The sequence below is a fragment of the Meriones unguiculatus genome, chromosome 4 (assembly GCF_030254825.1).
Source record: "Meriones unguiculatus strain TT.TT164.6M chromosome 4, Bangor_MerUng_6.1, whole genome shotgun sequence".
NCBI classification, from domain to species: Eukaryota; Metazoa; Chordata; class Mammalia; order Rodentia; family Muridae; genus Meriones; species Meriones unguiculatus.
Window position 1 is genome coordinate 63,824,333 of NC_083352.1, and position 19,551 is coordinate 63,843,883.

The 19,551-nt window shown below is 53.0% G+C and overlaps 1 protein-coding gene across 1 annotated transcript; it reads left to right on the forward strand.

The window, feature by feature from the left end:
* Positions 1-6,178: 6,178 nt before the first annotated feature.
* Positions 6,179-16,652, forward strand: Plvap (plasmalemma vesicle associated protein). Its single transcript, XM_021627590.1, has 6 exons — positions 6,179-6,612; positions 9,541-9,637; positions 9,718-10,427; positions 10,922-10,979; positions 11,051-11,132; positions 16,042-16,652. Exons 1-6 carry the CDS (start codon positions 6,247-6,249, stop codon positions 16,046-16,048), a joined length of 1,320 nt encoding a protein of 439 aa, XP_021483265.1. The 5' UTR covers positions 6,179-6,246; the 3' UTR covers positions 16,049-16,652.
* Positions 16,653-19,551: the final 2,899 nt, after the last annotated feature.

Below are 19,551 nucleotides of genomic sequence, written 5' to 3' on the forward strand. Positions count from 1 at the left end.
ACTCTGGCTGCTCTTGCAGAGGACCCAAATTCCGTCTCCAGCAACCACATGCAGCAGCTCGCAAACGCCTGTAACTCCAGCTTCCTCTGTAATATGACTCCCCCTTCTGGCCTCTGTTGCTGCTGAACTCACCCCATAACCACACAGATACATACAATAAATAATACGTTTCTGAAATGTGATGTGGGGAGACTGGGTAGTGTAGCTCAGTGTTGGAGTGGTGAGTGCAGATTCATAGACACAGTATCTAAAAGAAGAAAAATGAAAGAAAAAAAAGATACACCCCCCCCCCCCCCCGCTGTTTGTAAATTGGAAGTCAGAGCTGAGTTCATAGTTGCCATTCCGCAGCCTACAGAGCCGCGAGGGTGAGACAGGCGCCCCCAGCCTTGAGAACTGGGAAACTGTAATGGAGGAGGGAGTTGAGCAGGCTGAAGGTCAACCTTGCCTACACAGGAAGCTAAAGACTAGCCTGAGCTAACGTGAGACTGTGCTGCTCCCACCTGTAATCCCAGATCTCTAGAGACTAGACTCTGCTGTAAAAACTGTCAGAAAAGACTGTGTCTGGGAGCTATGGGAGGCTCTGATGCGGGATGAAAGGGGCCAAGGCATTTGGGTGGCTTCGAGTGACTGTGTGCTGAGTCTCCATTAGTGCCACAGAACTGAGTCATGTGACCCGCCTGCTTCTCTGCAGGCAGCTCTAGGCCTGCTTTTTTCTTCCTCTGATTGCTTTGAGATGGCTTCATGTAGCTCAGGCTGGTCTCCAACCTGCTGTGCTGCTGAAGATAACCCACACTGCTGATTCTCCTGCCACCTACACCCCGTCCTAAACTTCTCCCACAGTGTTGGGCTGACAGGCAGGTACACGGGTTGGAACCCAGAGTGTCACACATGCTGACAAGCTCTACCAGCCAGCTACAGCCTTCAAACAATTCCTGTTACAGGGCTGAGGCTCCAGCCCCTTGCGGAGCCGGGCGATCACTCCACCCTGAGTCATGAGTCTCTTGCTTTAAATAAATATTACATCTTTATTATTATGTGCACATACAGATGCAGTGGTGCTCATGCAAAGGTCAGAAGACAGGTTGCAGAGGTGGGTTTTTTCTTCCACCATGTGGGGTCTGGGGTCGGAAATAGGGTCCTCAGACTTGGTGGCAGGCTCCCTTAGCCTCTGAGCCACCTCTCCCACCCTGTCTCTCACCCCTGTCCCCAGCACACACCTAGGGACAACAGTCCTTCCTGTGAGTACAGGAGTCGGGTGGGGATGTGGGCAGCAACAGAAGCCCTAGGGTGGTGATAACATCCCCTGGGATCTCACCTCAGAGTCCTGAAGAGAATAGCTGCCAAGCTGCCTCCAATCTCAAACCAATTCTGCTTCACTTTCTCCTAAAACAGAAAACTGAGAGGGGGCGTGTGGCCCACTGGCAGGAAAACCTTTCCCTCCCTCAGGCTTGGTGGTGCACACCTTCAATCCCAGAATTTAGGATGCAAAGGCAGGAGGATTTCTGTAAATCAGAGACCAGCCTTGTCTACGTCAAGAGTTACAAGCTCTCCAGGCTGTCTTGAAAAAACAAAGTAAAAAAAGCCAATTCTTTCTTTCTTTATAACCTCCCTGGTGGCACACTTCTGTCACCCAACACCCCCGAAGCAGAGGCAGGAGGATTACTGTGAGTTCAAGGCCAGCCTTCAAGTAGCCTCTCAGTACTTGGGCTACATAGTGACACCCTGTCTCAAAACAATAAAACAAAAAACAAACAGTGAAATTTTTTTCTAACCACTGCAATGAGTTTTTTTAAACCTCCTGTCTCTGTAAAGACTGAGCTGTTCAACTGGTGGCAAGTGCCGACTTCCTTCGAAAGGTTTCCACCTAAACAAACAACTCAGGCAGAATTGATTGTTTTCCATTTAGAGAGAAGGGGGGAGGGGAAGGGAGAGCATCCAGGAGGATTCTGGGCCGAGCATCTGAGTGGATGAGGATGCAGCCATTGGCAAAGTTTCCTGTGACCATGACAAATTGTTTTCAGGAAAATCACAGAGTGGTCTCATCAGGGAAGTGAGGTTGACCTGGCGGGAGTCTTGCCTCCTTCCCTCCCTCCATCCATCTCTTCCTCTCTGGGGACAACCTGGACAGGGGTTCTGACGGAAGAACTTCAGAATGCCTATTTTTAGAGATTGTCTACAGCAGGGCAGGGGTGGCCAGAGCAATAACCACTTTTAAAGGCACTCTGGTGGCGGTTGTGTCCAGTGTGCTCCTGAGACAGGAGGTTAGATCTGGGCACACTACCGGCCAATCTTTCTCTTCATTGAGAGAAAAAAAAATGGAGGTGCTGTCAATGAATCATGACCAGTACAGGGCTGGAAAACCAAACAGAGAGGCAAAAGACACCTAGACCTCAGAGGCTCCCAGGGTGCTGTCAATGAATCATGACCAGTACAGGGCTGGAAAACCAAACAGAAAGGCAAAAGACACCTAGACCTCAGAGGCTCCCGGCAAAGCAGCCAAGCAGGTGTGGAGTCCATCCTCAGCATCCAGGAGATGGCTCTCTGAAGGTGCTTGCCTCTGAGCTGAAGACCTGAGTTCAATCCTTGGGACTCACACAGTGGAAGCAGAGATTTGACCCTTAGAAGTTGTTCTCTGACCTCCACAGTCTCTCTTTCTCTCTCTCTCTCTCACACACACACAGCTTAGCTGTCTCCTGTTACTCCAGCATTTCCTAGGGGAGCCTGAGCTACATGAAACCTAGCTTCAAAAAATGAATCAAAACTCTGAAATTGGATTACCATGAGGAAAGCAAATATAATTTTGCTTTTGATAGAAATGAAGTTAGTTTGTATGTTTAAAATTAAGCAATTGCCCACATGCCATCCCATGCCACATGGCCTAGGATGGCTTTTTGATTTTCTGAGCATTTACAATTGCCTTTCTTTTTCCTTTTCTAACTTTGTTTATTCATTTTGTTATTTTATGTGGATGGTGGTTTTGCCTGCTTATGTGTTTCTGTCATATTGGACAGTGCCCATGGAAGCCAAAAGAGAGTGTCAGATCCTCTGGAACTGGAGTTACAGAAGGTTTTGAACTGTTTGGGTGTTGGGAATGGAACCAAGGGTCCTCTGCAAGAGCAGTCTCTTAACTGCTGAGCCATCTCTCCAACTCACAGCTCTATTATTTGCAGTACATTTTTATGTGTTTATTTGTGTATGGTGCCACAGCACACATATGGAAGTCAGAGCACCATCTGTGGGATTCTAGTCTCTCCCTTCCACCATGTGGGTCCTGGGAGTCAAACTCACACTGTTGGGCTGGGCAGCAAGCACCTTTATCCACTGAGCCATCTCGCTGGTCTGTAACCTACTTCATGTTTGTAAGTACATGCGTTATAAAACTGGGCTTACTTATTTATTTATTTTTGGGACAGGGTTTTTCTGTTTAACAGCCCTGGCTGTCCTGGAATTCTCTTTGTAGACCAGGCTGGCCTTGAACTCACAGAGATCCACCTGCCTCTGCCTTCCAAATACTGGGATTAAAGGCGTCCATCACCGATGCCTGACTATTTTATTTTATTTACTTTTTTTTGAAATAGGGTTTCACTGTATAGCCCTGGCTGTCCTGGAACTTGCCCTATAGACCAGGCTGGTCTAGTATTCACAAAGATCTGCCTGCTTCTGCCTTCCAAGTGCTGGAACTAAAGGCGTGCGCCTGGTTCTTATTTTTAAAATTGTATTATTTAAAAATTGTATTATTTCATGTGTCTGGATTTTTTGCCTACATGTATGACTGTGTACCATGTATGTGCATAGTGCCCTCAGAGGCCAGAAGCAGGCATCAGATCCCTGGGGACTGGAGTTACAGATGGTTTTGAGCCGTTTTTTAGGAGCTGGGACTCGAAACCAAGTCTTTGGGGAAAGTAGACAGGACTCTGCACTGCTGAGCTGTCTCTAGCTGTGTCTCAGGTTAAGGCTGCATGTGCTCCAGGCCCTGTAAGAAAGCCTTCGGCAGTATGCTGTGCATTGGGAAGATGGCTCTGCGAATCAAAGCACTTGCCTCAAAACTCGAGGCCCTGAGTTCGGAACCCAGAACCCACTTGAAGGCAGAAGGGAACTGATTCCACAGAGTTGTCCCCTGACCACAGATGTACAACAGCAAAGGTCAGAAAGAAACAAGCTGTGGTGGCTCAATTGGTAATGTGCTCACTTAGTGTGAGAGAAGCCCTGAGTTCCACCCCCAAGGCCATAAGTCAGGGGTGGTGGCGCATGGCTGTCACCCTGGCACTTAGGAGGTGGAGACAGGAGTTTAAGGCCATCCTTAGCTACACAACCACAGGGAACTCAGCCTGGACTACAGGAGACTCCCTTCCATCTTACAGGGGGCAAAAGCCTGCCCTCTATACACAAGATACAACTGCAGGGAGGAAACTTGCAGTTTTTCTGGGGTCACATGCTGGCCAGGTGGCATGCCAGACCCCAACTTGAGGCAGAACCTGTGCTTGCCCCCATCTGCAGGGCCCTGCCTGTCTGACCAACCCTAAGCCACAGCCGGTTGGGCCCCAGCTGCAGCCCCCAGCCCTGCCACCCCCACCCCGTGGCTGGCCAGGAAGGGTCTAGAATCGAGAATCTCCGGGTAGCTGCAAAGGCCAAAGGTCACAAGGGTTTCCTGCCCGCCCCTGGGAACTTCCTCCTTCCCAACCCCACACCCGCCTGCTCAGCGCCATCTCCATCCCATCCCTTCCTCGGCTTCTGGGTCCCGATGGCCTTCTCCCTTCTGGACCCCAGAGAGGACATCTGCCACCTAGCCTGACCCTGTCCCTTCCCCCAACAGGTCAGGGCTGCCTGTGAAGTAGGGACAGCAGGCAGCGCAGTCGGCAGCTAAAGGATTCCACAAGATTCTTCCGATGTTTTTTGGGGGTCAAAGCACCCCACAATCCTTTTGTGTGACCCTGAAATCTCACACCTGTCTGGGCATCGTCCCACAAAGATCCTAGAAATCTCCACATGGGATTTCACCAACCAACAAAGTTCACTGCCATCTCTTGGGACCCTGAAATCACAGCAGGCTAAGAACATAAGCACCCCCCCCCCCCCCCCCCGCCTCAGAGGGTCTCTCTGGGTAGCCGTGGCTGTCCTGGACTCACTCTGTAGACCAGGCTGGCCTCTAACTCACAGGGATCTGCCTGCCTCTGCCTCTGCCTCCCTGAGCACTGGGATTACAGGCATGTGCCACTGTGCCCAGCTGATATAAGGCCACTTTTGTCATAGAGGGAGAAATTGAGGCAGATTGCAGCAGCCTTTGCCAGAGATAATGAAGCCTCTCTTCCCTTTTCCCACTCCAAGACCCACTGTGGACCACACAGTTTTTTTTTTTGTTTGTTTGTTTGTTTGTTTTTTTTTTGTTGTTGTTGTTGTTTGTTTTTGTAGGAATGTAGGCAGGAGCTCTGCCCCTGTGCCACTGGCCCTCACCCCTCACTGGGGTGTTCTAGGCAGGGCCTCTATTGCTGAACCAGACCCTAATCCCAGTGCACTCTGGAGATGACTTTGTGTGCTGGTGGAATATTTGAAGGAGGTTGTGCCTTTGTTGCCCAAGAATCAGGTCTTAGTGAGGTCCTTCTGTAGACTGGGCACCACTAGTCAGTGCCTTCTGGGAAACGTCCCTGGAGCTCCTGGGTGGGGAAGGTCCACCCAGGGTCCTTCGCCTTGAATCCAAAACTCCTTTGTGTGAGTGTGAGTATGTCTTTGTGCCTGGGAGCTGTCCCACGGTGACCAGTGTATTTTATGGGATGTGATCGGTGGCACCCAAGTGACCTGGGCATTTTAGAGCCCAGCCTGCCACAGAGTAACAGGCTGGGCCAGTCTCTTGTCACACTTGTGCCTCAGTTTCCTCTTCCACACAACAGGCCTAGCCACGGGGCTGTGATTAAGTGAGATAACGCGTCCCAGGGGCAGAGGGCACTGTCTGGCTGACCTAAGGAGGTGGCGGTCGTGGAAACTGAGGCCGGGCCAGGCAAAGGAAGCCGGCCTGGTCACCCAGCGGGGAGCCCCACCCTCCATCTATTACGGCTGCCCAGTCCGCCAGGTCCTCGACAGCCCGGGTGGGAGTGTTGTGATAACCCACAGCCCCCATTTCCTCCTGGCCAGGAAGGAGCCGGGCAGAGGAAGCATTAAGAGAAGTAATATAAACACTCCCCTCTGCCTGGCGCGGCCCAGATCTGGCCAGGCAGGCGAGGCGGGACAGCGCGCCCAGCGTACACTGAGCAAATGGGGCTCGCCGTGGACCGCAGTCCGTACTCCCGCACCGGGGACGCAGCGCGCGGCTGCTGGTACTACCTGCGTTATTTCTTCCTCTTCGTGTCTCTCATCCAGTTCCTGATCATCCTGGGCCTGGTCCTCTTCATGATCTATGGCAACGTGCATGCCACCACCGAGTCCAGCCTGCGGGCCACCGAGATCCGAGCCGACAACCTGTACAGCCAGCTGATGGGGCTGTCGGCCGCGCAGGCTAACCTGAGCAAACAGCTGAACATCAGCGTGCTGGCCAAGGACTCCGTCATGCAGCAGCTGCTGACCGCGAGGCGCGAGCTGGAGCGCATCAATGCCAGCTTCCGCCAGTGCCACAGCGAACTGGTAAGAGTCGACCTGTGCGCCCTGCGCCGCAGCCCCGGACACCCCCCAAATACTAAGCTCTATGTGAAGAAATCTGATACTCCCTTCCCTGCTTCTTAATTTACAACATCATCTCAGGCTGGTCTAGAACTCGCTGCGTAGTCAAGGATGGCCTTACGCTCCTGAACATCTTGCTTCCACCTTCCCGACACTGGAATGACAGGCCATTGGTTCAGCCTAATATATGTGGTATAGGCTACACCACTGATCTACAGCCTTTCTTTCTCCCTAACCCCCTCCCTAGTCAAGGTGCCACTATATAACCCAGGCTGGCCTTAAATTTGTGTCAGTTCAATTGTTGTGCCTCAGCCTCCTGAGGGCTCGTGGATAGATGTGTGTCACCCCATAGAGCTGAGAGGAATCTCAACATATAGGTGATATTCTTGTGACAGTGATTTCATGATGGCAAACATTGCCTGCCAAGAGAGAGTTTGCTTCAGGTGGCTTGATTCTTAAAGTTAAATTTATTTATTGCACATGTATGCATTTACCCATATGCCGTGACCTGTGTGTGGAGGTCAGAAGACAACCTTCTCTGTGGGGCCTGGAGGTTCGATTCAGGTTGTCACCCTTAGCAGCGCCTTTACCAGCTGACTCACCTCGAAGGCCTGATCATTCAATTTATTTGTTTGTTTTTGAGGTTGTAGCTTTGGCTTTCCTGGAACTCACTATATAGACCAGGCTGGCCTCAAACTAACAGAAATCCTCCTGCCTCTGCCTCCCGAGTGCTGGGATTAAAGGCGTACGCCCCTGTGCCTGGCTCTCTGGTCATTCAGAGTAATAACAAAATGTCTCTTGGAATAAACAAGGAATTCATTAAATCCGTGGCTAGGCCGATCCACTTCGGAGGCAGAGCTCTGGGTGAAAGTGGGGGCAGGAGCACTCTAGCACTGTCTGCTTGCAACTGGGGTTTAGCTGGGTGTCCTGGGCACTCACAGGTTCTGTGACTCTAGGTGCCTGCCCTGTGCCTGCTCAAGGCAGCTTCACAGGGACAGTAAACAGACTCAGAAGGCTTGGCTCTCCCTCAGTGCAGCAAGGATGAACAGAGCTTGGGCGTGGGTCAGAGCTCCGCCCTGGCCCAGCACGTGTGTAGCCCCGTGTCCACTCCAACACAAGCACACAACTGAAAGGAATGCTATTAGGAGGCACGGTGCCCACACTTGCCACTCTAATGCTTGAGAGCTGAAGCAGCAAGCAGGACTTCAGGGTCTCCTGAACTAAAGAAGACACTCGCAGAGAGTAGGGGAAGAGGAAGAGGGGGAGATGGTTTTGTCTTTGACTACTTCATGGTAAAAAGACGTTTTATGCCCTTGCCCAGGTGGGTCATCAGAGGCCCTAGCAGGAAGTTTTTCTAGGGACCGAGCCCTCTGGGTCCTGGGACTGTCACAGAGTCTTGATCCTGGAGACAGCTGTCCCCACATAGCTCCAGACACACATTCTGAACATGCTCTCCCCTGTTCACAGGGAGAGCAAGAGGCTGTAGGCTGGGGCAGCTTTTGGTCCAGCAGCAGGAGTGCTGGCAGCCGCTAAATTAGGGGTGAGTCAAGGACTCCCCTTAGAGGACAGGGTCCCAAATCGCCGAGATAGAGGCGATCTCTTCTCTCAGACCATCACCCAGATGCAGCCTCCTCTCTCAGACACAAGGATAGGACTGTCCTCCCTCAGACTAGCTTGACAGAATAGGCACCCTGAAGCCCAGGCCCCTTCTCAGACAGATGCCTGTGGCCTCTTGGGCTTTGGTGCTTACTGCCCAGGTCAGCATCATGGCTGACATACTCACCCACTGGAATTGGTTTCCCAGACTTCCTCTGGAGAACACTGGGCCCAGGCTCCTGGTTTTCAGTTAACTAATTTACACACTGTTCCTGGAGCCTGACCCTGACACAGAGACTCCTCTTTGCTAAATGGGAACGTTACCACTGCGTTACACCCTAACCCTCCTTCTACATTTAAAAAATTTCCAGCCTGGGTACATGATCATCTGACTCAGGCCACTGAGTTTCTTGGCAAGCCGCCTCCCCACAGTGGAGAGGAGCCCAGAAGCCACCTGAATCAAACCCTAGTGCTTTCTGTCTTGGCCTTTACTTCTCAATGGCACAAAGAAATGTGATTTTTCTGCCTTCCTTCCTCTTCTACTTTGGGCCTCCTCTCTTTTTGGTTTTGTTTTGAGATAACTCTTGCTATGTAGACCAGAATGACCTTGGATTTATGGTCTCCTTGTCTGGAACAAGCATACACAACATGCTTTGTGGTGGTAGGCACAAAACCTAGGGCTGCCTGATTGCCAGGCAGGTATTCTAGCAACTGTGCTACAAGCACTCTAATAACTGAGCTACAAGCACTCTGCCAACTACGTCTTGAGTCTTGAGTCTTGCCCAGCATGGTAGTGCAAAACTTTCAACAGCAGCACTTGAGAGGCAGAGGCAGGAGGATCTCTGTGAGTTGGAGGACCCTATGGTCTCTATAGGAGTTCCAGAACAGCCAGAATTACAGAAACAAAGATATACAGTCAAACAAAGAAAGACAGTCTTTCTCTGCAGCCCAGGCTAGCTAGCCTCTAACTCATGGCAGTTGTCTCCCTTCAACCTCCTAAATGCCGAGGTTACAGGTAAAAGCCGCCACAGCTGGTTTATGAGACACCGGGGATTGAACCCAAGGCTTTGTGCATCTTGGGCAAGCATCTTACCAAGCACCTAACACACTGAGCTACAAACCCAACAAACACTCCAACAACTGAGCTATAAGCGCTCTGCCAATGGAGCTTCAGCCCCAGCTCTAGTATAACCTTTGGAGCTTCCTTAGATCCACATTCCTCTAGGGGTGTGAGATGGTTACTGTGTATGCAGCCCTGGAGATGGGTGCTGAGCTGTGTTGTGTCCACACCTGCAGATCACCTACAAGGCCTATAACCAGTTCATTGTCGCCATCATCCTGAGCGAGAAACAGTGCCAGGAGCAGCTGAAAGAGACCAACAAGACGTGCGAAGGTGAGTGCGGGTCCTGGCGGGGAAGGGAGGAGGGATGCAGCTCAGCGGCCCGCTCATCCTCCATCTGTCCCCGGCACCAGCCTTGCTCTTCAAGCTGGGTGAGAAGGCTAAGACACTGGAAATGGAGGTGGCCAAAGAGAAGGCGGTATGTGCCAAGGATAAGGAGAGCCTGCACGCTGGAAAGCGACTGGTGGAGGAGCAGCTGGAGGCCTGTGGCAAGGCGCGGGAGCGGCAGCAGCAGGAGCAGCAGGTGTCGGAGGAGCAGCTGCGCAAGGTACAGGCCCTGTGCCTTCCCCTGGACCAGGACAAGTTCCACGCAGACGCGTTGGCCGTGTGGCGGGACTCCCTGATAAGGCGCTCCCTGGATAACCTGGGCTACCACTACTCCTCGCTGGTGCCCGAGATTGCGTCCGTCCGCCGGCTGTGCGATCAGCTGCCCGAGATCATGAGCTCCAAGGTGGGAGAGCTGGCGCGCGAGCTGCGCGCAGGCATCGAGCGCGTGACCCGCGAGAACGCGGAACTGCGGCGGCAGAAGCTGGAGCTGGAGCGCGCCGCGCAGAGCGCGCAGGAGGCGCAGGCTCGCGCCGCGGCCGAGACCAAGGCGCGCGAGAGCCAGCTGCGGGCGGAGTGCGCGCGCCAGACGCAGCTGGCGCTGGAGGAGAAGGCGACGCTGCGCGCGCAGCGCGAAGGCCTGGCGCGCGAGCTGGAGGCTCGCAAGCGCGAGCTGGAGCAGCTGCGCACCGAGGTGGACGTGCGCATCAACGCACTGGACAGCTGCCTCAAGGCCAAGGTGGGCCCTGCTCGCCGGGTGGGGTCGGGTGCCCCGGGTGTAGCTTGGGGTCCTGAAAAAGTCAGCCTGGGGGTAGGTGGGAGCTGAGGCCGGAGGATGCCAATGCGAGAGGGAAGCTGGGTCGGGTAGGGCTTCTGCTTCGGTGGAATGGCGGAAGGACTAGGGGAACGGGTGCGAGTTGCAGGTGACCTCGGGTCTGTGGTAGCCGAAGTCAAGCTCCCCGATGGTGTCTCAGGTTAGTTTGGGTGAGGACCTAAGTTCCTTAGGGTGGGATTGGCGATGGGGCCCCTCTAATCCCAGCACTCAGCTTGCTGAGGCAGAAGGACATCTGTGAGTTCGACGTCAGCTAGAGCTACATAGAGGGACTGTCTGTAAACAAACAAACAAACAAACAAACAAACAAAACGTCCCCGACCAAACCCCATCCAGCTAGGTAGCTTAGGCATTTGTGGAAGGGACCAGCTCCTCAAACTTCTCTCCGGTTCCTCCCACAGTCGCAGCCAGTAATCCTGCCGAGACTCACAGCCCCTGCCCCCAACCCTCCGCCCATTGGTGAGTGACAGCCAGAGGGGTCCCCAGCCCAGCTCTCCTTTCCTTGGCTGCTCACTCATTTTTTTCTGTAGATCCCGCTAGCCTGGAGGAATTCAAGAAAAGGATCCTGGAGTCCCAGCGGCTCCCGGTGCTCAACCCTGCTGCCCCACCCAGGTGAGCTCTTCAGCCCGGAACTATAGAAGATGGAAGCCAGATCAGGCTGGAGAGAGGCAGAGCTCATGACTGCTGTATGGTAGGCGTGGCAGGTACACCAAGGCCACCATACTCTAGACAGGCTAGGCAGGGCTTCGGAGGGAGGGGAATGCTTTCCAACTGGAGGGTAGAGAGGAGGCAGCTGCAGGAACGGTGTCCCGAGCAGCTGGAATAGCCAACACAAGCCTCCGAGGCTGGAGTGGATAGAGTGGAGATGGTGAGATATGAGTCTCATAGCCTGTGTGTCCCAAATGCGTATGTGAAGGTGTAGCTGCGGCTTTGGCTTCTCAGTAGTCATTCACTACGGTTTTACCTTTTTCCCTATTTATTCTGTGTGTGGACCAATCTGCGCCATATGTGGATGTCAGAAAACAACTTCCCGAATACCAGTCCTGGGGAAATGAACCCAGATCAGCAGGCCTAGTGGCTCCTGCTTTGCTTGCCAAGCTGTCCTGCTGGCCCATCCACCATACCAAATTGCCGTTTGTTTAAGACAGGTTCTATATGTAGGCCAGACTGGCCTGGAACTCAAGAGATTTGGTCCTGCATGTCAAGGCTAAAGCCATGTGCCGCCATGCCCAGCCATCATGATTTTTGATCCAGGGTTTCTTGTTGGCCTAGAGCTTTCTGAGTAGGCCCAGCTGGACAGCCAAGAGTGCCACGGGGGTGTGCCCTGCCCACCACACTCAACTCCTTTTCCTGGGCTCTGGGATGGAACTCAGGTCCTTTTGCCCCAGAGCACGCTTGTCATTGAGCTACCTCCTGTGCCCCAGAAGCCTCATGGCTGCCCAGCACAGAATGGAGGTTGGAGAGGCAAGGAGGCTTAGCAGGTGAAAGAGCTGCCAAGCCTGATGCCTGAATTCTAGCTCATGTTCCCCTCTTTGGGAGAGAACGGACTCCCAAATGTTGTCTGCCACCTCCATACTCCAGCCATGGCATAGGTATGAAAATAAGGAAATCAGTAGACATTTCAGCCAGAGCGGTGTCATGCTCTGGAGGCTGAGGCAGTGTAGGATGAAGTCCATTAACTGGTGACTGTAAAGAGAGGGACCAGGGCTGTCCTCTGAGTGTGAGCAGGGCATCTGGCACTCGGTCAAGTCCTGGTCCAATGCCCACACCCCTCATGCTTCGTCAGACACCCAGTTGGAGTCACTGGTATGTTTGTCTTCAGGGCAGGTGACTCAGGCCACTGCCCCCTGCAGAGCTCAGGCCGCTGATATAGGTCATAACTCAAGTCCTGGGCCCACCTGTCCATCTCCACACTCAGGAGGCTGAGGCAGGAAGACAAGTTCAAACCCATGCAGGGCTACCTGGGAATCTTATTTCTGTGAAGGCAGCTTCTGGGACATTATGTATATGGTCGCTTTGTCTGCCTGCCTGTCTGCATGCAAGAATAGGGCATTGGATGCCATTATACATGGTTCTGAGCCACCATGTGGGTGCTGGGAATTGAACTCAGGTCCTTTGAAGAGCAGCTAGCTCTTAAATGTTGAGCTGTGTCTCCAGCCACAGTCTTTGGGATTTTTTAATCAAATCTTCTTGGGTCTCAAGACCTAGATTTCAGCTCTCTCCCGCCGTTTCATGGTCACCAGACCTGTGTCTGTCACGGTGTCTTGGTGGTAAACTACAAGAGAATTCCTTCTATTGATTGGATTTTAAAAGATTTATTTATTTATTGTTTGAAACAGGGTCTTCTGCTGTAGCCCTGGCTGTTTTGGAACTTACTCTGTAGGCTAGCCTAAGACTCATAAAGATTGGCTTGCCTCTGCCTCCCAAGTGCTAGGATCAAAGGTGTGTGGCATCACACCCTGTCCCAGTATGAAGGCTGGCCTCCAACTCAGCTCTTCTGCCTCCACCAGTTCAGCGCGCGCGACTGGTGTGCACCACCGTATCTGCAGTGTGTGTACGCGTGGACCCAGAGCCCAGAGGGGCCAGAAGAGGGCTCTGGGTCCCCGCCCTGGACTCAGGGCCTCTGCAGTGGCAGCAGGCCTGCTGTCAAGCACTCTCCAGGCCAGTGAGGGACTTGCTGCTGAACCAGGCTCTGACTTACAGAGCCGGGCTCATGTCCAGCTCCAAATCATCCTGCAAAAAGTTAGGACAGAAAGGAGTCAGCTGTGGAGGCACAGGCCTATAAACCTAGCACTTGGAACACTGAGGCAGGGGGATTATAAGTTCAAGACTACATAGTAAATAGTTTAGTTTAGTTTTTTTTTTTTTTTAAAGAAAGGAAGGAAGGTGGGAGAGAGCAAAGGAAATACTGAAAAATAAAGAGACAAGAGAGTGGCCTGCCTCCTGGCAAGCTACTCCACCTCCACCCACCCTCTTGGCTGGGAAGTTTCTATTCTGATCCCCACTTCTCAGAGGAGGAAACTGAGGACCCAGCCAGGGTCATGCACGCACAGGGCCGGGCTCCCGGCCCAGGACTGTCCGGTCTCAACCGGGGAAGCTTTTGACATTGTTTACCTTGAGTGGCGCCCATGCTGATGGACAATGCTCGCTTAGGCCTTGCTCCCCGCCCCGGTCATCCTTGGGGTGCCAGGAAGCGCCTTCCCCTGGGGGCTGGGGCCTTGGCTGTAAGAGGCCTCTTCCTCACCTTGCAGAGTTGAGGGTAGTGCTCAGCCTTGCTCCCTCCTCACTGCCTCCCTTCTCTCACTCTGTAGGTGGGTGCTCCTCCCCAGCCAGTTCTGTTTTGTTTTGAGGTAAAGTCTGGCTACACAGCCTTGATGATCTCAAACTCAGAACCTTCCTTCATCAACTTTGAAAGTACAAGTTGGCATACGTTTGTAATCCCAGCACTTGGGAGGCAGAGGCAGGGGATCTCTGAGTTTGAGGCCAGCTGGTCTACAGAGTGAGTTTCAGGACAGCCAGAGCTACCCAGAGAAATCCTAGTTTGAAATACAAAAAAAAAAAAAAAAAAAAAGGTAAACATCCATCTCCACATCCAAGTTGGTATCATTAATTAATTAGTTTATTTTGAGACAGTATCTCACCATGTAGACCAGGCTGACTTCAACTTTACAGAGATTCACCTGCCTCTGTCACATGAGTGCTGGAGTTAAAGGTGTGTGCCACCCCCCACCCCCCCGCTTGGATTGTTTTTTATTGTTTTCTATTTTGTTGGTTTCTTTCTTTCTTTCTTTCTTTCTTTCTTTCTTTCTTTCTTTCTTTCTTTCTTTCTTTCTTTCTTTTTTTTTTGAGAAAAGGTATTATGCCACCCAGCATAGCCTTAGACTCTCCATAGAGCCTTGAACACCGGATTCTCCTGAATCCTCTGCCATTGTAAGTCCTGATAGGCACCCTTCGGTCTCAGCCCTGAGGAGCCAGAGTCAGAGTGGTCGAGGAACAGTGTAGGGTACCAGATAAGACCAGCCAAGCCACACGCTAGCAGCAGGCTGAGGCCTGGCACCTCAGGAGCCTTGTCAGGAAATGGCCTAGGGTCCCACATAGCCATTCTCCTGCCTCTGCCTGTCAGCCTCCACTTCCCAGTTACCTTGCTGACAGACTTACTCCGTAATGGCCTGATATTCTGAGATACCTTACCTGGACCAGTATGCTGACCTGTGGCTGTCGCCGCTCCCTGGAGGCAGAGACTGGTGTATGGCTCTGAGTTTGAGGCCAGCCTAGCCTACACAGTGAGTCCCTGTCTCAAAACCAAACAAAGGAAGATGGGCCTAAAACACTCCATAATCATACCAGCCAAGTATCAGGCTACATGGAAGAAGATGTAGCTTATGACTTTTCCCACAATTTCTTTTTACAGTGATTGATGGTGTGTATGTTACATGTGAGGACAGCTTGTAGCAATTGATTCTCTCCTACCATATGGGCCTGGGATTAAATTCAGATCGCCAGGCATGGCTGCAAGCATCTTCACCTGATGAGTACTCTTGCTGGCCCATGATTTTATTATTATTATTACTATTTTATTTTTAGATTCTGACATTGTGGGAAGACTGTACTGGAATCTTCCACAGGGATCAGGACAAGCTCATTGAGGAAGGGACCTAAGCCAGGGAGGAGGGCAGTGAAGTGACAGAAACTGAGACTGACCTTGTGGCCATCCAAGGACTTTGGGGGTCCCAGAAAGCTATGGGCAGCACAGGGCTTAGCCCACATGGAGACTCATGGGTTCACTTTGGTTGACTGGGGTAGGGGGAGTGACCTAGGCAAGAACAGAGGTCATCAGGCAGTCAGGGAGGGGACCGGAGCCAGCCCGAAGGAGAGGCCTGGGGCCCCCAGGGAAGAGCTGGGGAAGGAAGGGAGGGGGAGAGGAAACCAGACTCTGCTGCAGACCCCCCTCCCTACCAGGAAATGCCTCAGCACCACTCCTGACCCCACTGGAGCTCCTCTGCCAGGCCCAGGGGGGAGGGCATTCCAGTCCAAGGGATGCTGTGGGGGGATGGGGCGGAAGCCTCTTAGAATTGTTGGCACTTAGGTGGGGCTGATGCCCTGTTGGAGGGATGAGACTTTGGTGTCAGTTTTGAAGCTGTGGGCTTGGTTGGTCCTGAGTTACTGGGGTACCCAGTATCCTGGGTACCATGGAACGTATGGAATTGTCTTGGGAAGGAGTGAATAAAAGAAAGAAACAAGACACAGGAGGACTGAGTTTGAAGCCAGCCTGGGCTGCACATGGAGACCCACCGCTGGGGCTTCCTGAACCTCAGTCTCTTCCAACTGTGTGGAATAGACAAACCTCATGGTGATTTAGGAGCTTGGGTCTAACCTGGAGCCCAGCCCCACATTGCTATGGGTTCCGGGGGCCAGATTAGGCCTATATAGGAGACAGCAGAGCCATGCCACACCCCTGCTGCAGACGGGCCCCTGGGCCCCTCAGCTCCTGCTGACTTCTTTCTGCCTCTTCCTTTCCCAGTGGTTGAGGAAGCAGCTACTGCAGGACGCTGGGTGCCTGACTCACCTGTGGATGGGGCAGCCAGATGCCAATGGCGCAGGATACCCGCTGTGCCCACCCCCCATCCCACCAGCAACCTCCATCCTCTCCACAGTCCCTGTACCCCGCCGTCCCCAAGACACTGGGTTTAAGGTGCATACAGCTGTGAGGTGACGTCATATCAATCCCTTCTGCAGTGACTGGCAGGGCACCTGATCCCTGTACAAAGCACCCACCCAAGGAAACTTCTCAGGCTTCCTATCTCCCCCACCCTGAGCCTAGAGGTGAGAGCAGGAAGCCTGGCTTCCAGCTTCCTTGGGAGTTTCCAGTCTCCCGTAAAGGTAAAGGCCTTAAGAGTTTCCAGGCTTCCCCTGGAGGGCTCTAGCTCCCTTCCCCAGGATTTTCATTGGGCTTTAAAGGCTTTTCCAGCATCACCAGGCTCCCCTCCTCCCCACAATGAAGGGCCTAGACTGCATTTGCGGGTCCTCTGAGGATTTCATAGGGCCCTGGGGTGATTCTTCTCACATTCAGCCTTGCTTGTAGCCCTTAAAGGTATTGCTGGCACACAATAAATATCCAAGAAATTCTTCGAAGATTGGCTTGTTTGTTTATTTGTTTTTTTCCAAGCCAGGGTTTCTCTGTGTAGCCCTGGCTGTCCTGGAGCTTACTCTGTAGAACAGGCTGGTCCCGGACTCAGAGATCCCTCTGCCTCTGCCTCCAGCCAGAGTGCTGGGACTAAAGGCCTACCATGCTTGACTGGTTCCTATTTATGTGCTTTTATTTATTTGTAAACAAGGTTACAATATATATCCCAGGTTGTCTTTGAACTCTGGATCCTGCTAACTCAGACTCCCTAGGGCTGTGATGACCTGTGCCCAGTGGGGCTGGAGAAGTGGCTCAGCAGGTTAGGTGCTGGTGAGGACCTGAGTTTGGTTCCCAGCACCCTCATGGTGGCCCCCAGCTGCACACAGGGATCCGATGCCCTGTCCTAATCTTTAAGGGCAGCAGTGTGTTCATTCACATAGAAGAGAACGAAGAGTCTTCAATGAATAGCTGTGGTGATGTGCATCTTTCAGCCAGCGCTGCAGCTCCACTAGAGTGCTTACGTGTAGCACACCCTGGCTCCATCTCCTGGCTCCAGTGTACACCCAGCACGGTATAAACTGGGTGTGGCAGTGCACTCTTGCTGTTCCAGCTCTGAGGCTGAGGCAGGAGTATCATGATTTCAGGGCCAGCCTGGGCTACTGAGCCCCTGTTTCAATCATCAAAACTAAAAATTAAAGCCATATTACTTCCTACTGCTGGTGCAGACACTGAAAGGAGCATTAGCTGGGCATGGTGGCGCACACCTCTAATCCCAGCGCTTGAAGGCAAACACAGGCAGATCTCTGTGAGTTTGAGGCCCGCCTGGTCTACAAAGCCAGTCCAGGACAGCCAAGGCTACACAGAGAAACCCTGTTTTGAAAAACAAAGACAACAACAAAGGAGCATTCTCTGGGGCTAGGCACAGACACAAAACAAAACATGGCCTTATATATAAAAATGAGCTAGCTGATAAGTAACACATTTAAGCTGAGCATGGCAGGGTGTGTTCGAGCTGAGGCAGGGGAGTGAAGTGAAGTGGCAGCCCTCTGACCCAGCAGCTCATTCCAAAGAATCCGGACAACAGCAGGAGTCATCGAGGGAAGAAACCGGCAAACATTGCACGGAAGGCGGCTGCTCTCTCCAGCGCTGACCCTGGCGGGAGCAGGCATGAATCATGTAGTCGCTGTGCCATGCTCTGCCTCTGGGGACAAAGCAGCGATATTTCCTGGATCCGGAAACACGGGCGAGAGCCTGTCACTGCAGGAAACACTCGCCTGGGGCCTAAGCCAATCCGGCTACCAGGGGTCAGCCTGGGAGCCACCAGACAGCTGGGATGGAAGCCCCAAGGAACTGGGGGTGTCTCTGGCCCTGAGCCCTGGGATGAAGCTGACCAGGTGACCAGAGAGTCTGAGTGAAGGTCTGATAGCCACAGTCCTGGGTGGGAACCTTGTTGAAACTTAGCTTGTTTTCTCTTCCCAGATACCACATCTCAAAACTATACTCTCAGCTGCTTGGGGAAGCTGAGGCAGGAGCATTGCTTAAACCCAAATGTTGTAGGCCAACCTGGACCACACAGCAAATACCCACCTCTTAACAGCTACAGTTGTGATAATGAGTGCTGAGTGTTCAGGTGCACAGGACTACAATGCTGACATGAGAACGAATTAAAGACAACAGAAGCCTCGCCCCACGCCCCTTCCCCTGCCTTGGAGGAGTCCTGTACTGGCCCACAGCCGTCTTTCCATCAAAGGGTCTGAACTGCCCCTCTGCTGCTCACACACCTTCCAAGGCTCCCCATTTCCTACAAATATGTTCCTAGTTTCTCAGCTCACAGACCCCTATGCACTATGCAGTCCAGGCTGGTCTCCAACTCGGAGATCTGCTACCTCTGCCTCCCCTAGTACTGGGACTGAGGATGTGCTCTACCATGCCCAGCTAGCCCGTAGGTGCCTCTGTGAGGCTGACCTTTTCCAGCGCTCCTACTGCCTCAGTCTCCATGATGCTGGGTTCACAGGTGCACTAACAGACCTGGCTTTACCTTCCCTTGCTTGAGAAGCTATATGGAACCAAGATTTGTAAAACACATTTAGAACCATGCCAGGGCGATGACTCCCCCCGTGGGTGAGAGTACTCGCTGTCTAAGCAGGAGGAACTAGCTGAGCCTTAGTCCCAGCACCCACAGAAAATTGGGTGTAGCATCGCACTTGTAACCCTGTGGGTAGACAGGAGCATACAGAACGCTCGCCAGCAGCGCCGAGACCTGATCTGTGTCCTCCTCCAGCCAGCCTGTATGTCTGCTGGGATCCCCGTGCAGGCTTGAACACCACTCATACCCACAAACACCACGAGGCAGGGGCTTGGCTCAGCTTTGTCTGCCCAGACTCATCCAGGCACCTTTCCTGGATTCCCTTGGTCCCCCAGCCTCATCCAGGCTCCCAGGCCCCAGGCAGTGCTCCTGGGCGGAAAGGGGCCCAGTGCCTGGTCGCCTCCGCTGGGTGAGGCCCTGACTCTTTGGGGATTTCCTGCGTCCTCTATAAATAACCCCCTGCCGCTTCCCACAAACTCCTCACCCTTCTTGGAAAAAGGGACTGAGGCCAAGGCCTGCATGCAGCTGTGTGCCAGGCCCGAGAGGTAGGCGGCCTGCAGCGGGCGAGTTGCCCAGAGCTCCGGCCCCGCCCAGCTCGAGGCGTCGCAGGTCCTCCTGGGAGCTCAGGACCCTTCCCCTTTTTCCTCAGGACAGGATCTTGCTTTATAACCCAGCCTAGATGGGGTGAAAGACGTGCAGACAGCTGGTCAAGCAGGACTTTGCTAGGGGACGCCCGCCCTCTGCTGGCCAGTTGCGACTACACCAGCTGTCCCAGCGTCTAATGCCGCCTCCTGAGCATCCTGCCTCTAGTGGCGTTCCCC

Bases quoted from the DNA above. Each gene is read 5' to 3' on its own strand.
- Plvap (XM_021627590.1), top strand. From the start codon at position 6,247: ATGGGGCTCGCCGTGGACCGCAGTCCGTACTCCCGCACCGGGGACGCA. The intron at 10,428-10,921 runs GTGGGCCCTGCT...TTCCTCCCACAG, and splicing joins ACAGCTGCCTCAAGGCCAAG to TCGCAGCCAGTAATCCTGCC. The intron at 10,980-11,050 runs GTGAGTGACAGC...TTTTTTCTGTAG, and splicing joins CCCCAACCCTCCGCCCATTG to ATCCCGCTAGCCTGGAGGAA.